Genomic DNA, 16319 nt, shown 5'->3' with positions numbered 1-16319 from the left:
GTATCATTTAAGGGTAGTCTTTTGTTTCATCCAAAGAACACTAAAGCACTGACCACTGATACAGTACCATCATTTTATGCCTATAATGAGAAGTTGTTTGACCACAATATATGTAACCATATTGCGAACATCATTATTAAAACTTTAAAAAAGAGTTTTGAATATACTTTAAGTATCGAAGTTTAAAATCAAAGTGGAAGTGTGCAATTTAAAAGCAAGAGCCTTTTGACTACATTGGTTTATTATTTGAAAGGGATTTCTTTTGGCGAAACTAGATATAGTTTTAGAACAAATTTATTGTTGCACACTTCTTTTTGCAACAGATACTTTAATTTTTCACCCTCCCTTCAAATTAAACAAAAATTTTTTTAACCATTTCAAATTTGAAATTACCGCGCTCTAACTTCAAAACGTTGACAACCCTAGGACCAACAGCTCGGCAGCATTCGATAGTTGGTATTCTGAGCCATCCCACAAACGGTCATACAGCTTGGCGGCTTCGTCTTTATTTATTCCAGAATTTTAACATTTTTAAAGATAAACAAAGCGAGAAACATGCAGCATGAGCCCGAGGAACAGACTTTCCAGCTCCAGGCACTGGAGATACGCGAACCGAATGGCGACTTCGATCCCAAGAAGCCGCCGGAATCCGGGGAGGAGTACCTAATGCACATGCTGTACGAGAGGAAGCGCTGTCCAGCGGTGGTGACCAAAAGATCTCCTAAAATTAAGGATAATGCGGGAAAGAACACCTTTGAGATGCTGGATAATGTAAGTATGGGATATATTCTATAGACCCTGTTATTTAACTTTCTATATTACAGCCCGCCCTGCCGCCTTTCAAGTGCCTTTTGCCCACGCCCGAATGGCGGGAAGAACAGGTGAAATCCTTCCAAGCAGCCCGCTCCCAGGTTTTAATCCTTCGCCGGGAACTGGCCAGCCACAACTACGATCAGTCCGCGGAACCGCCCTTAACCTCGGACCAGGAGAAGTGGCGGGAGTTCTGCCGCAATCAACAGCCCCTCTTGAGCACTCTCCTCCATTTGTCGCAAAGCGATTTGGAGCACCTGCTGGAAAGGCTCAGCAAGTGGCTGCAGGATCCCGACCCCTCGGTGGACCTGCTCCAGGACGTCTGGCTGGCGCGCTGGCTGTATGCCACCCTGGTCTGCCTGCATCTTCCCCTGGAACCGCATGTTTTTAGCACCCTTCGTTATATTGCCCGATCCTGCATCCATTTGAGGAACCAACTGAAAGAGGAGGAAGTGCAGCGAGCAGCACCCTACAACCTATTACTAACCCTCATTGTTCATGTCTTTGCGCAGAGTGATTTTAAGGATTACATTTAAGGTATAGCATTTTTTATTTTTTAATATAAGCACAAATTGAGCCAAGAAGCTGCCCATAAAAGTCGTACACATAAAACAATTAGGGTATTGAATTGCGTTGCAAAAGTGTAAAATTTGTAAGTATCCCAGACGAAAATTGTGACATTTTAAAATAAAAATGGCACCCTTTTTAGTTTGTATGAAAAGTCCGCGACTTCTTTGGCGTTAAATGGCTGAGGACGGACATTAAAGTAAATTACTTGTATTGTAGTCATTCTTTTTTGGTTTCACCAAAAATTTGTTTAAGCCGTGAGTTCTTCGGCATATTGGATAGCCAACTTCTTGGTCAAGAATGTCACTTCCTTACTGTCTTATCTAAGCCCTTAATTAAATACCCAAAAAAAAGAAAACAGCGAATTATTTGGCCTATGTATGCATATATTAGCATCGTTTACGAAGGGCATTTACCAAATAAAAAAACATTGGTCGCCAAAAGTAGACCAACAAAATTAATACGCGAATTCTTAAGCGTCAATCAGCTTTTGGGTTGACATCACCATACCCTCAAACCCGACTTTTTAGTATTTAAAACCTCTATTTTAAACCAATACTTCTACACAAGTGCAACAGATTTGTATACATAGGCTATTTTATATGGAAATAGTTGTTGGAACTGCTTACACTTTTCAAACCTATGCAACGCAATTGAATACCCTAAATATTATATTTCTTTTCGTAATTTATTCAATAAGCTGGAAACATGCGCCTGTAGGCTTGGCAGATATAACAGCTATTGTGATGATCGTCCAAAGGATTGCTACTGCTGCTCAAATGGCTGCACTGCGTCAGCGAGGAGCTCTGGCTGAGACTACTCAATTGGGTTGTGCTCGAGCAGGTGGACAGACGCCGCTCCTGCTGTCGCAGTTGTTCAGGAGAAGCTCCTCTCCATCCGGCATTACTTGCACCTGCGCAACAATTGGATTTCCTGCCATGGCACACGGTTTGCTGCTTTCGCGGCTGGTCCAAGTGTCCCAGGCATCGGCTCTCCACATGGCGATTAACCGGAGGAGCAACGGGAACCGATTCTTCCCTGAAACTGGAGCAACTGCAGCCCTTTCTTCGGTCCTGCGTGGTCAATTGGGCGGATAACTCCACCTTTGGCGCCAGAATTCCGGGAAAGGCCGGCGTCGCCTTCATCAGCAGCTGGACATTGGCGCTGTGGGCGCAGCTCAGTCGAGGAATAGTTGGCTGCATCACATCCGAGAGGTTTCCCACGAAGTAGGCCAACCTTCGACCATTCTGCCAGACAGTTATCTCCAACTGTTCCGCCTTCAGTAGCTGGTGCATGTCCTCCAAGCATCCAACACTCTTGAAATATCCCTCCATGGTGAATTGATCGTGGCACAGCATAGGAAATCGAGGCTCCATTGCGCCCGTTCGAAAGTAGTAACCCAAGGTTTTGATGGTGGCCTCCAAAAAGCCGTGCGAGCAAAGCCAAACTCCTGGACAGGTAAGCTGAAAGGGGAAATAGCCTTGAGGTCATAGGTAAATCCACCAATTCCACCACCAACCGCATGAAGTTGAAGGTCCAACTTTACATAGAATCTTTTGTGCGACATTTTTCGGCTAACTTTAAGTGAAAGTCTTTTTGACTGCCGGAAAGGAGCCAACTTGTGGGGCGGGAATTCAGGATTTGGGGTGCAAAAGCATGGTGCTTTGTTTTGGAGCCACTGGTTGCCGGGGCAGCGGTTAAAAGTGAATTTCAAAGTCGATTCCTTGTCGATAGCGTAAGGAAATCGTGTTACTAAGTGCTGGAAAACCGCGCATCCCAATTTACGTAGCTGTTTTTAGCAAATAATGTTAGAACCAAAAGGTAACTTAATACATTTGAATTTAATTAATGTTATTTTTGATTAAACTTTAAGTTGTCCCCTAAAATTGCTTTACTTATTAATAAAATAGTTAGAAACAATGGTAATAAAAAACAAAGCTTATAAAAATGTTTTGATGAAAAAAAGTTTAATACTATTTATTTAAATCCCGTAAAAGTCATTTTCAATGTTTAAAAAAATTAAAAGTTTTGGTGGATATGTCTCCCACCTAAAAGCATATGGGCACTTCCACCAAAAAGTCCACCAAGCCAAAAACTTTGAAACTTGAATAAAACATATTTCAACATGATTTTGCCCCGATATTAGTTTCTAATTAGTTGGATCCTGAGCTTAACTACAAATTTGGAGTAGTTTGTTTTTATGACAAACCCCACCAATATGGACCCGTCTTCAGTTGTGAATTTATCCTTTAGGAATGGTAATACGTGACATTTTTTTGTACTGAATGCTTCATTTAAATGTTAAAGTATTAAGTTAAAAGCAAAACAGCCAGTATGTCCCGAGCGTGGTTGTGTGGTTGAAACTGCATAAAAAAAAACGGCAAACCATTTTTGAGTAAAACCAAAACCATTTCACAGCGACATATTTGGACAACATTCTAAAAAAAATCGCATTCAAATATTCCATCAGAATTCGCTAAATTCTAGTGTTAAATTAACTTCCCCGAAAATCACTTCTATTTTTGTTCCGAGCAAATACGGCAGTTTTTTAACGGTATCTTAAGAACTAAAAGTGGTACAAAATCAAGATTTTTACACAAAATAGAGCTTGGGAAGAGTGAAAAGAAAAGCCCATTATTAAAAATAAAATCAATTTTTTTCCAATTTTTTTTCTACTTTAAAGGTGTGCAAATGTCCTGAGCGACAATATTGGAAGTGCCCATATGTTTTTATTTAAATCCTATTTTTACGGTTTTTTTTTAAATAGAATTAAAAACCAATACATGTGATTACTGTTTGCATTTCCCGTGTGAAACATATATTTTCCGCAACGCAAAAATTGTAACGTCAACGATAGCGTATTTGAGAAAATGGCTCATCACTAGTCTTGATAATAACAAATAACAAACAACAAAGATAACTACTTCTGAAAAGATGTCAGCGATTACGGAAATATCTGTTAATTTGCCAAAGCTGTTGGGATTGTTTAAAGAAACAGTTGTGCCAAAACTGACCAACAACAAACACAAAGGGCAGTATGGACGCATCGGCGTAATCGGTGGGTCCTTGGAATACACCGGTGCCCCCTACTTTGCGGCCATTTCATCAATAAGAGTTGGAGCTGATTTGGCGCATGTGTTTTGTCATTCCAATGCATCCGCAATTATCAAGTCTTATAGTCCTGATCTTATCGTACACCCAGTTCTGGATTGCGTAGATACAGTGGAAAAAATAACGCCCTGGTTGGATCGACTTCATGTGATTGTAAGTACTTATAGTAAATACAAACATTTTTCGTAAATTCTAAATTTAGAACCCTTTAAGGTTATTGGCCCTGGACTGGGTCGAGAACCAGGTATCTTAAAAACCGCATCTAACTTACTGAAGATTTGTATGGATGTTCAAAAACCAGTTGTTATTGACGCCGACGGACTGTTTCTTCTTAATGATAACCTTGATTTGATCTGCGGACAACGCAATGTCATCCTGACACCCAATGTCATGGAATTCCGGAGACTATTTGGAGAGGATATCAATGAGGCGCGTAAAAAAATGTCTCTGCTTGGAGATGGAGTAGTCGTTCTGGAAAAAGGCGCTAACGATAAAATTCATTTTCCCCAAATCAACGAAGTTCACACCTTGCCAACCGGAGGCTCTGGTCGTAGGTGCGGTGGTCAGGGCGACTTGCTCTCCGGATCCTTGGCCACCTTCTTCTATTGGTCGCTACAGTCAAATCAAGAAAATCCTGCGTTTATAGCTGCTTGTGCCTCCAGTTATTTTGTCAAGAGGCTAAACTCAGCTGCTTTTCAGAAGTTCGGACGTAGCCTGCTAGCGAGTGATATGGTAAACGAAATACCAGCAATATTTCAGGCTGAATTTGAAAACAGCGACTCTTAATAAGTTTTAACTGATGGCCAACTGTAAACTAAGCCAAACATTTTATATATTCACACGATAGTGCAACAGGTGTACTTTACTTTCTTTAAAAGAGATTTTAATATTAAAAAAAAACATAGTTATCTTTGAAAAACAGGGATTAAATCAAAATTAATTATCGGATTTAGTTACTATATATGTACGAATGTAACTACTTTGATTTCGGTCGAGTCTTATTACGAAAATATGTGTTTCACCACGTAAGAACATCTGTTATTGAGCTTACTATTTTAATTGGGAAAACCATTTAGGGCATCGGTTTAACGAAATTTAAGAAAACATATCTATGTCTTAAAATTAAACAGGAACCATATATTTTTATACTGTATTTTTATACGGTATTGATTAAAAACAAAATGTTTCAGTAACTTTGATGGTTAAGTTAAAAATGATCGTATTTAAATAGTCAAGTAAGTAACTTTTCTAAATTTTTATTGGTTAATAATTTTGTAAATTGGTTCTTGTTAAGGGCTAGTACTCAACCCAACAAAAAGTCGTCAAAAACAAAAAACTTCAAATGAAAAAAATTTCTTGACGTTTTTTTTTTTATATAAAATTTTCTGTTTTGGACGACTTTTTGTAGGGTTGAGTACTAGCCCTAAATTGTTAAGACTTTTATATTCCGAATTTTTTGACGAAAAATAAAACCATCAATAAGGTAAAAGCAATAATTATTTTATATGTCTGACTAATGCCGTTTTAAAAATCCCAATCGAATTGGCGGAAAAAAAGCCAACTTGGCAGAACTGTTTACTGGTGGGAGTTTTAAAACACTGGTCTTATCGCGACCGGCATTTCCACGTCAGATTTATTATTGTTTTTGAAGTTATCAAGTTGCGAAAATGCGCCCCAAAGGGTTTCCTGTTTTCCTGGGACTCGCTGTCCTCCTCCAGTTGACCAGAGGGGATTCCCCCGAAGAGGAACAGGGAGTTCGCTATGCGAACCGTTGTGAAGCCTGCAAAATCCTGGCCGCCGAACTGGAGGCGCGTCTTGGAGAAACTGGGAAATCCCACGACGTTATCGAAATCGGATACTCCGTGGACGATGTGAAGCCCAAGAAGCGCACCGAGTACCGGCGTAGCGAACTGCGACTGCTGGAATCTCTGGAGAACGTTTGCGAGCGCGTTCTGGAGTACAATCTCCATAAGGAACGCAGCGACAGCACGAGATTCGCCAAGGGAATGTCGCAGACCTTCCAAACCCTCCATGGTCTTGTGGATAAGGGCGTCAAAGTGGATTTGGGAATACCCTACGAGCTGTGGGATAAGCCCCCAGTAGAGGTCACCCAAATGAAGACACAGTGCGAAAATCTATTGGAGGAGTACGAGGAGACCATCAGCGACTGGTACTTTAAGCACCAGGATGAGAAGTCCCTGAAGAAACACCTCTGCGAAGATAATGTCCTCAAGAAAAAGGCCGAAAGGGAGTGTCTCAAGGAGCAACTTGCTCCACCAAAAGCGAAGAAGGAAAAACCTAAAGGCGATAAGGAGGAGCTGTGATCCCAATCAAAATATCTTCAAGAAATTCCTACCCTGTTATTTTATGATATTCAAAAATTTAATTTGTATTACCTATAGATCAAAGCAGAAAGTGTTTAAGTAGCTTAAGTAAACTCACTATGTCTCTCAATTTTATATTTAAACCTTCCACATCGACTGAACCACCAAATGTTACTGAAAGTTTCGCCCGGGGCCATTGGCTTATTGATTTTGGCCACGAATTGGGGTCGACAATTAAAAGTTGACTGCCCTCAATGAGGTGGCCCCCCAACCACATCCAGAAATGCCAGGTGTTTACACGTTATCAAATTAATAAATGAGATTTCGAGCATTGGTTTTCCTTGCATACCTGTGAATTTGTAACAAAAACATAGTATTTACTTTTAGACATAAATAAATACTTGCATAAAATTATTGTAAATTGTTTTTCCCTGGCAAATTTTTATGAAAACATTCCCGAAACCACACACATTTTTTAAGGGTCTGTAATAAATACGTTGCGTATATTTAAAAGTACAAAATATTGTTATAAATGTAATTGGATTTTTCATCTTTGAGTTCTAGTTTGAAATCACTACAGGGATCTCCAAGTCATGGGGTTTTCCCGCCCAATCGTAATGTCTAAAACTATTTCGAGATGGCGGGTGGAAAACCTCTTTAGATATTTGTTAGCTTATAGCTTCATCACATCCCAAGGATCGTCCATATAGTGCAGGATGGCTTTCTCATGCAGTTTATCGCCAAAAACATCCCGTAGCAGCCGCAGAACGCGTTCCTCGATAAATGCCACCTGATCCTGGGGGCAATAATCATCTTGTGCGGAATGGGCCATTGTGATTGCCACTGGGGGAATCGGTAGTCGTTCTAAGAATCTCTTGAAGTTGGCAAAGTACGTCTCCAACTCCTCGGCAGTGCTGATGTGGTGGGGCAAGCCATTATTGTCGGTGGTGCTGCCCGAATCGAATATCAAATGCCAGTCGATTTCATCGTCTGGATACTTTTCTTGCAGCTGTTCGGCAAGTTTTACAATTTTAGCATACACCTCGGGAGTAACCACAGTCTCATCCGGTTTCTCAAGTCCCTCAAAATTGCGCTCCTCCTCCAAGTGCCAGAAAATCGTCTTCAGTGCATCCAACTGAGTCTGTCGCCTGTCCGCTGTGGCCAAGTAATCAGCTATAGAAGCAGTTCCCGACTTTTTCACCTTTTCCACGCTCTCGAAATGGAAGATCTCCTTCAGTTGATTGTAGCAATCGGCATCCTTGTAGATCTCTAAAAACGGGTTGGAGGTGCTGAAGAAATCAAGGTCTATATCTAGAACGAATCCCTTGGAATCACTTTCCGCCAAGAAGTCATTGGGATTGAGATTTTCGTTGTCTGCATCGTGAACCTGCAGCTCCACGCTCTTCGCTTCCTGGAGATCCTCGGTAGTACAGTAGTTGCCATCGGCTATAAAGTAGTCCAGTGGACAGTCCACTCCTATCCGATCGTCCTTTTGTCCCACTTTGAAGTCATGCCTGCCGGTTGGCAGCTGCTGGCACCACGAGTTCTTCAGCCACACCACTCGGTTAAAATGACCTAAACGAAAGTGAAATACTTTTATTAGTTGAGGTTTTAAAATGATTTCTTTTAAAAATGTTTCATCAGAATTTGAAATTCCTTTTAATCAAATTATTGTCGTCAAGCATTGGAAATTTGGTTAATTTCGACTTTTAATCTTTTATCAATCTAAAAGTTCGAAAACCTTGGAGTAGAACAACCAATGCATTGGTTAATATTAATGTTTATATATGGGCATTTCCATATTGTAGCTCGAGACATTTGCACACCTTTCAAGTTAAAAAAAAATTAAAAAAAAAAACTATTTTTGTTTAATTATGGGATCATTCTTTCCACGCTCTATTTTGTGTAAAAATCTTGATTTTGTCCCACTTTTATTTTTTAAGATATCGTTAAAAAGCTGCCGTATTCGCTCGGGACAAAAATTGAAGTGGATTTCGGGGAAGTAATATTTCAATGTGATTTTTTTTAGAATGTTGTTCAAACATGTCGCAATGAAATGGTTTTGGTTTTACTGAAAAAAATAGGCAAAAACTAACTTTTGCGTATATTATTGGGGCTTGTCATATAAATAATCAAACTATGCTCAATATGCTATGCTAATATGGCGGCAAAATCATGTGGAAATATGTTTTATTTAAGTTTAAAGGTTTTTGGCTTGGTGGAGTTTTTGGTGGAAGTCCCCATATTTGGTTTTGTTTCTTTAAACAAATTTCTAAACAATTTTAGACAAAATTAGAAATAAGTAAATTCGAGCTATAGAAGTTAGACGGTCATTTTATTCTGATATTTTAAAATTGTTAAGAGTCAAATACAAGATTTTTCAAAATTAATTTAAAAATTTTACATATAAGAATGATTGTTTTTTTGCATGTCTCAATTAGTACATTTATATAATTTAATTTTTATAAATTTTAAATCAAAACTGCGGTAAGATTGTCGTGTATTGCTTTGTGAAATTATAGCTATTATTATTCGGTTTGTGGTAAACTTTTAATATAAATTTATGGATACTTAAGATAAGGAATCGGTTATTCCCAGGAGGATTACTTACCAGCATATAGGGTGGGCATGATCCAGTTCTCGATGCTCAGTTCGTTGAGCATGGTTTCCTTTTCGTACGTGGAACTGGCGGCTATATGTCGGGGAATGACGAGATCCGGATGGGAATCGAAGTGGACGAGGGTGTTGTTCGCCAGGGGAAGATGACGGGTGGCCAAGCAGCGGTAGATGAACTCCAGAACATCGTTGTGATAGTCGACAATGAAGACGGGGATGCGTTGGAATTTCCTCAGACTGTTTTGGCTGCTACTCTGGGGAATTCCCCGGGCGGGAATCAGAAGGGGAATCTCCTCGTCGTCATCATCATCGTCCACTTCATCATCCAAATCTTCGCTGTCCTCGCTATCCTCGTCTTCCTCCTGATTCTCCCGATTCTCCTCCTTTTCGTCTGCAGTCTTTTGTCTCTTTGTTGGCGGCGCCTCTTCCCCCTCCCCCTCCTCCTCGCCCACCTTCGGCACCCATTTCTTCGCACTTTCGGGACTTTCACTTTGCGATAGCTTTTTTAGGGCCGCCGCTGCGCTCTCCTTATCCAGCGTATCCGATTCCATTTCCCCCGGGATTCCTTGGATTTTATGCCTCGGTTCTGAGCACGCTTCTCGTTTACTTGCACAGTAAGCAGACTTAATTTCTTTTGTGTTTAATTTTCTTAGGGGTCTTTGACCACCAAAAAGAAAACAGCTGTTGGAGAGTGTGCCCAGGTGGCGCAAGGCCAGCGATGGCTAAAGTTCTTTAAAAAATGGTTACCTTAATATATGGTCCTAAATGGAGCTAAATTATCGATATTTTCATGAAAGTATCGATGCTTGGGGTAAGCCCGGCAAATTTAAAATATTATTTATTTTAGCTAACATTACAGCTTTTCTTTTGCATTTATATTTGAATTTTGTATTTATATTCGGCTTACAGCAGCGGTCGGCACACACATACAATAACATTTTGTTTAATATTTGTATCATCAGAGTGTGTGTCCAGACCGCTGTTCTACTGTATACGTGAGCGAGCAGCGGCTGGGCAGAACAAAACCCTATGCTCACTTTATAGGACGCTGCCGACCGCTGGTTTACAGCCATCGAAACGTGAAACAAAAATTTTAGACTTAAGAAATCTAATTTTTTTTTAATTTTTAAAGACAAATATATTTACATCTATAAATATGTAACAGAGTCTGTGGATATTGAAGAAATTACACAGTTGGAATCAATAAGATATTTCTAAAACATTTGTACTTGGCAGTGGCATATTCAAGAATTAGTTGTGGGGGGATTTCAGAACAAATTTGTTGCTGCATACTTTTTAAATATCACATTTCCTTGTACTTTGACTCGAGTGGGGGTGATTTATACTCCAAATCTATATCGTTCTCTCTTGATTTTTATTAAAAATCGGCTAGCAGAGTGAGGGCCATCTGATGATCAAGGATCCCGACTTTATTGATCTTATTTTTAGGAAAAAACCTTAATAAAATACGATTCATATTTCCCCCTTCTGAAACCAATTTTTCAAAGAGCAGTTTATTAATTAAACAGCACTTTATAAGCTCAGCCCACACACAAGTTCTTTACCATCCGCAATCCACACATCTCACACTCCGCCGAGCCCTCAACCTCACAGCCACCAGCCACCCACATTTCAAGGTTACTTCACATTTGGAGACTTTGCGTCCAAGTCCAATCAATATTCCGTGTGTATCCGAAGCTTGGACGCTTGGCATAATGCGATTGCTATTGAGACTTTGTGAGAAGAGGTGGCTACGGAGCTTTCAGCCCGCAAAAAGCGCTCCGCCCACGCTTCTCAGAAGCTTTTCATTCATAAGATTTTACTTTATATATGTAGGTATATATGGATTTTTTTTCGCTGTCGGACTTTTTGCAGTGGGGAATCGGACGCCCACATGGCTGATTGGAATGCGTAAAATGCTGCCGCAGTGTGTATCTGTGAGTTTGCGGCTGTGACTTTGTATCTGTATCTGCGAGCTTGTATCTGCCGCTGTCTTTTTTCGCCTTTTGCAGCTGGTGGAAATGAATGGCGGCTTGGTGGTCTGGAAAAGCGCCGACTGCGCTGCTCGGGCGTTGGCGTGCAATATTTCCGCCGCCGAGCGATATCAAAAATATAACTGTATATAGACATTTGTGGGTGTCCCTGTACATGAAGCGACACTCTTCTTTTATTACCTTCTTTTGGCCAAGAGATTGCGTGGGCCGCGACACCCTGAATGGCGTACTCAGAATGCCCAGTTCCACGTTGTCACGTAAAATCCGTAGTATTATGTTAACTTTATCAATAGGTTCTGACTTAAAATCTTGTTTTATGAAGTTAGTTGGTACGTATGTATATGCTACCCTTTTAAGCTAAAAGTTTTAGCTTAATCGATTTTGTTATATTCTTTATTTGGGGGATCAGCTTCAGTCACCCATTAATAAATTCCAAATTTTCTTAAATTATTTATCAAATAAAAAGTCCTCTTAACGAAATAAAAAAATAATGATGATCAACATACAAAAATTCTGATATCATCTTTTGTGACGAAAATGTATAATACGATCCATTTAATAAATATACTTCCTAAATTTTTCTTATTCATATTCATTCACGTATAATATAATTTATATAGGAAGTGCACAATGGCGGATCCAGGACTTTATTTCAGAGCAAACTTTTTATTCCTTTTTTTTAATACCACATTTTCTATACTTTTTTCCGTGGATACACGACGGATAATTTTCATTAAAAGCAAGACTTCTTGGGAGTCTCTATATTTGAAAATGACAGAAAAATTCAGAGTAAATGTGAACGGGTGGGGAGAGCGATTTGATCAGGGGTTATCCCCACCCCCAATAATTCAACGGAAGTGCCAACTTTGAGAGCATCGGCCCCTTAACTCGGCATTTGATTGAATCAATTGGCTGCAATTTGGCTTTTCATTTTTGTTTTTGTATCAATTACAGCAGCTCCGCGCTTTCTCTAGCTGTCTCACCCAATTCTCGCAATTAATTTGCCTTCAGCTTGACCCTGGAGGTCAAACACTGCGCCGCATTAACCTTCGTTAGCCCCTCCGCCGATTCAATTGAAGAGGGATGGATGGGCGATGACGATGATGATGGCGCAAAAGAAGCGAAGAGCTGGCAGGAATTTCTGCGCTCGAATGCTCTAGTTTAAAAATACAATCTCGTAAAGTCAACACCCAAAAAAAGGCCAAAACGAGGGCTGTTTAAGAATATGACGATGGTCTTTAAACGGCAGATAAATTGGCAGATTATATTTGCATATATTGTCGTCTAACTTTTTTTTAAAATTCTATTCCAAATATTTATCTCTCATATACAATTTTCAATCGCTTTTACTCACTCACACCTAATAATTTAGTATAATAAATCAAACATTTTAAAAATAATCTGCAAAAGTAATTTCTATTGGTAAAAAAGTGATCTTTGAAATTTCAGAGAATTTTAATTCCGGAATAATTTCACCATAAAATCAAATGCAGAAAATTCATTGAGCTGCCGCCGAGTGACGTCAAAAGGATTTTGATTCTGGCGTAGGTGCTGCTCCATATCCCTTTTCTCTTTCGCCCTGTATTTTGTTTTATTTTATTTTCCCTTCAAAAGGAACACGTGGCACAGGCTGCTGTTTAAGCCGTGAGCTGAGTGAAATGGCCAAAGTGAAATGAGTCAGAGGGCCCAAACAGAACCAATCCCAATCCCAATACCAACGTGAGTACAACCAACGTCATTCGAATTTCAATTCGCTGAATAGTCATTCAGTTGGTCAGGTCGCAGTTTGTTTCGTATCAATCGCAACTTTTGCTCGCGTGGGCGCCCAAAGCCAAATGATTGTTTCACATCTGTTGCCCCTCCTCGTCTTTCATTTTTCTTTCAGCGTCTGGAAAAGTTCTGATTTTTTAGCGAATTTGCGGCTTCTTTCTGCAGAAACTTTGACCTTAAGGAGTAATACAAATTTATTCCGTTATTATTAAATTCTTTAATTCATTTTTATGCTTTTTTTGTGGGCAAAAAGGGACAACTTTAATCAATTTTTTAATATTTATCAAGTCTCATTTGATAAATAATAAAATAACTAATTATTAAGAAAAAACGTTATTTAAATTTAATTTGATTAATTTTAGATTGTTACTTGATAAAAGAATATAGTTGAATTTATAAATTGCGAACTCTAAAACTGTTTAAAAAACACTGAATTAAATAAAAAATATATAATAGTCTTTGGCTACTAATTTTGAACAGCACTTGTCTGGAACAACGTCATTGGAGTGCCTCAAAAAATAAGAGAGGGAAGACGGAGGAGAATGTATTTAGGGAATCTTTGAGATATATCAGCCTTTTTGGTCTGGTCAAACGTCAAACGCACGTCGATCGTCGGTTGTCGAGACCCGTGGCGCCCACCAACATCCGTTGCTCATATGGCGAGTGATTCACAGAGATCTCGCCGAACGGAACTCTGGGGGCTGGACATGGGATGTGGGCTGGCTTTATACCCAAACACGAGTGCGAATAACTGTGTGAGTGTACGACAAGTATGTCTGATCAGGCGGAACGGAAATATGAATGGGAGATAAGCGGACGCGCCAACTCTTAATCCCATTTCAGTTGTTTTAGGTCAGTAAAGCAGAATGCAGAAGTAGTGTGGGAGAATTCTGTTGGGCTCTTACAACTGGTTCACATAATATGTACACTATATATGTAGTGTATAGTGTAAATAATATGTTTAATTGATATCGCTAATATAAATTTATTATAATTTACAAAATATGAACTCGCGAATTTCAATAAGATATTATCGTCAAGCATTTTATTAATGTGGCACAGAAAACAGTTAGTTATTTTAACGGCAAGGGTATATATGTGTATTAGACATCTGCATGAATAACAAAAAATACATATTCGAATTGACAATGTTCGAAATGAGTTGAATGAGTTGGAATGTGTAGGGAAACTGGCTTGAATAAATAAGTGTACTGACGTAAAACTCAGTCGAACCAGAAATGGTGATGGAAAACGAATCGAGTAAATGAGTACACGAACAACTCAGACGAATTTATTCGAATCCATTCGAGTTCTTACATGACGTCATAAGGGCAAAATGGAAAATTAAATTTGTTTTGAAATACATACATAAATAAATGGCTTTATGTCTTTTTTTTTAAATTACAAATCTATCTTTAGTTTTTGCTCGCCACTGAATCCAACCATGCCATTTTTATATTTAAATCCTAAGAATTCGCGGACCAAGGAGGAGAAGTATAAAATAGTGTAGTGAAGAGGCAGAAAGGAATGGTCTTCCTTCTACCGCAAATCCTCAGAATTCGCGGACCAAGGAGGAGAAGTACAAAATAGTGTAGTGAAGAGGCAGAATGGAATGGTCTTCCTTGGACCGCAACTTCTTAAGAATTTATCTAACAAACTCCAGGATGACTATACGGACCAAGATGCAATCCATTCTAGTCATAGTGTGCTGAGCATTTACTCAACTCTATTCTATTCGAATGGAATCATTTCAAAGCCTGTTTGATTCCAGTCATGCAGATTATGTATATTAACTTCCTTTCTTGTTTTTATCTAATTCGAGTTTTTACATTTTAAACTTATCCATGAGTAAAGTCTTCACAGTAAGTATGAATAACTTACTAGGAAAAATAATAAAGCTTAAGAATTACTCGCTGGTAAATTCTGTCATTGCTGATATCATTAAAAAGATATATAATTTCCTCAATAAATTACATGTCACAAGTGGAAAAACACTTGTAATGCACATATCAATATCATGAATAAAGCTCGTATACGCAATACATTAAGAAGAATCTACCCTGCAAATCACGATGATCCACTTCTTTTCCCGTTTTCCCAGAATTTTTCCCGCTGATACGAATCATCCAAATCGGAAATGGCCATGACAGAGTGTGTATTCTATACCTAAACACTCTTGCGGGCGTCATCATCTTTATATTGATTAGGCGAATGGTCTGATAATCGAGGCAAATGCCGTCACCTGCTCTATTTGAAATGCCACTCGTGAGGTGCAAGAAATTTAATTGAATTCTTCAGTCTCGATTCAAGTTCACTGCTTTAATACAGATAATGGTTCGGGTGATTCATTGAGCTCAAGAAATGGGTTGGGTATTCCCTTTTGGCTGGAATTAGACTTTGAACTTGTGCCATCGAAAAATGGAGCCCCAAGGACTGACCTTGGATTTTACACTGACAGAATTTACGGCTATGCCAAGGCCAGCCCCCAAGACACGCAGGGGCGTGCAATCGAGCAGCCTTTTGAAGTAAGCTGTCCAGGTGCTTACTTGAAATTCCTACATACTTGAAGGCGGCACTGAGAAAAATTCTATAAAAATAAAAATTTCGATATTTATGTACAATTTTTTTTTTATTTTTCCTCCCTTAAAAAAATTCTAAAATTATTCTGAGTATAGGTTTCGAAAGATAAAGAGTGTGACTTGTAGAATACTTTAACAGCAATACAAACCGTGAATCCGCTTGTCTGTTATACCCCCGGAATGTTGGCCGATTTGAGCTTTTTTCGAACTTTTAGGTCCTTCTGCTAAGAATCCTTGCGTCGGGGAACTTTTTGGAAAACGCAGTTTAACTTGGGAATTCTTTACGAATTCAAATTTATCGCAGACATCGAGGTAAATTTAAAAAGCATTAATTTTGTAACACAGTGCAATTTAAAATTCTATAAAATGCGTGGAGTACATTTCAGGCTTTCACGTTTCAGGATGAAAAGTAAACTTGGGGAACTAGTATCCGGATGTTTTCAGTGGACTCTCCTTCTGCTTCTTCATACCCGCAACAGACGAGCTGTTGGCCTCCCACGCGCCAGGGCCAAAAGCGAAGTAAAGTCCTGGGGAATTACGCCCCTCGC

General features: G+C 39.2%; 5 protein-coding genes across 5 annotated transcripts; 3 read left to right on the top strand and 2 right to left on the bottom strand.

Moving 5' to 3' along the window:
• Positions 1-480: 480 nt before the first annotated feature.
• On the top strand, positions 481-1407 carry Gem2 (Gemin 2). Its single transcript, XM_017159329.3, has 2 exons — positions 481-771; positions 825-1407. Exons 1-2 carry the CDS (start codon positions 556-558, stop codon positions 1344-1346), a joined length of 738 nt encoding a protein of 245 aa, XP_017014818.2. The 5' UTR covers positions 481-555; the 3' UTR covers positions 1347-1407.
• A 634-nt stretch (positions 1408-2041) lies between these two features.
• Positions 2042-3115, bottom strand: LOC108069287 (uncharacterized). Its single transcript, XM_070215173.1, has 2 exons — positions 2897-3115; positions 2042-2840 (listed from the first exon to the last, which is right to left on the bottom strand). The coding sequence occupies exons 1-2, from the start codon at positions 2942-2944 to the stop codon at positions 2070-2072; spliced, it is 819 nt and encodes a 272-aa protein (XP_070071274.1). The 5' UTR covers positions 2945-3115; the 3' UTR covers positions 2042-2069.
• A 1143-nt stretch (positions 3116-4258) lies between these two features.
• Naxd (NAD(P)HX dehydratase) lies at positions 4259-5599 on the top strand. The gene is made up of 2 exons (XM_017159314.3): positions 4259-4641; positions 4702-5599. Exons 1-2 carry the CDS (start codon positions 4312-4314, stop codon positions 5272-5274), a joined length of 903 nt encoding a protein of 300 aa, XP_017014803.2. The 5' UTR covers positions 4259-4311; the 3' UTR covers positions 5275-5599.
• Positions 5600-6095: 496 nt separating this feature from the next.
• Positions 6096-7223, top strand: CNPYb (protein canopy b). The gene has a single exon (XM_017159344.3). The coding sequence runs from the start codon at positions 6156-6158 to the stop codon at positions 6810-6812; it is 657 nt and encodes a 218-aa protein (XP_017014833.2). The 5' UTR covers positions 6096-6155; the 3' UTR covers positions 6813-7223.
• A 67-nt stretch (positions 7224-7290) lies between these two features.
• MESR6 (misexpression suppressor of ras 6) lies at positions 7291-10133 on the bottom strand. The gene is made up of 2 exons (XM_017159284.3): positions 9424-10133; positions 7291-8387 (listed from the first exon to the last, which is right to left on the bottom strand). The coding sequence occupies exons 1-2, from the start codon at positions 9977-9979 to the stop codon at positions 7486-7488; spliced, it is 1458 nt and encodes a 485-aa protein (XP_017014773.2). The 5' UTR covers positions 9980-10133; the 3' UTR covers positions 7291-7485.
• Between the last annotated feature and the right edge of the window lie 6186 nt (positions 10134-16319).

Source organism: Drosophila takahashii, chromosome 3L (genome assembly GCF_030179915.1).
Source record: "Drosophila takahashii strain IR98-3 E-12201 chromosome 3L, DtakHiC1v2, whole genome shotgun sequence".
Taxonomy (NCBI): Eukaryota; Metazoa; Arthropoda; class Insecta; order Diptera; family Drosophilidae; genus Drosophila; species Drosophila takahashii.
The sequence above is the reverse complement of the archived record's forward strand: the minus strand, read 5'-3'. Positions and strand labels throughout refer to the sequence as shown.

What these genes read in the sequence shown, in the direction of transcription:
- Gem2 (XM_017159329.3), top strand. Translation starts at nt 556, where the DNA reads ATGCAGCATGAGCCCGAGGAACAGACTTTCCAGCTCCAGGCACTGGAG. An exon ending in CCTTTGAGATGCTGGATAAT is followed by an intron (nt 772 to 824) that starts GTAAGTATGGGA and finishes TCTATATTACAG; the next exon opens with CCCGCCCTGCCGCCTTTCAA.
- LOC108069287 (XM_070215173.1), bottom strand. Translation starts at nt 2,944, where the DNA reads ATGTCGCACAAAAGATTCTATGTAAAGTTGGACCTTCAACTTCATGCG. An exon ending in TGGACCTTCAACTTCATGCG is followed by an intron (nt 2,841 to 2,896) that starts GTTGGTGGTGGA and finishes TTCCCCTTTCAG; the next exon opens with CTTACCTGTCCAGGAGTTTG.
- Naxd (XM_017159314.3), top strand. Translation starts at nt 4,312, where the DNA reads ATGTCAGCGATTACGGAAATATCTGTTAATTTGCCAAAGCTGTTGGGA. An exon ending in TGGATCGACTTCATGTGATT is followed by an intron (nt 4,642 to 4,701) that starts GTAAGTACTTAT and finishes GAACCCTTTAAG; the next exon opens with GTTATTGGCCCTGGACTGGG.
- CNPYb (XM_017159344.3), top strand. Translation starts at nt 6,156, where the DNA reads ATGCGCCCCAAAGGGTTTCCTGTTTTCCTGGGACTCGCTGTCCTCCTC.
- MESR6 (XM_017159284.3), bottom strand. Translation starts at nt 9,979, where the DNA reads ATGGAATCGGATACGCTGGATAAGGAGAGCGCAGCGGCGGCCCTAAAA. An exon ending in CATGCCCACCCTATATGCTG is followed by an intron (nt 8,388 to 9,423) that starts GTAAGTAATCCT and finishes ACTTTCGTTTAG; the next exon opens with GTCATTTTAACCGAGTGGTG.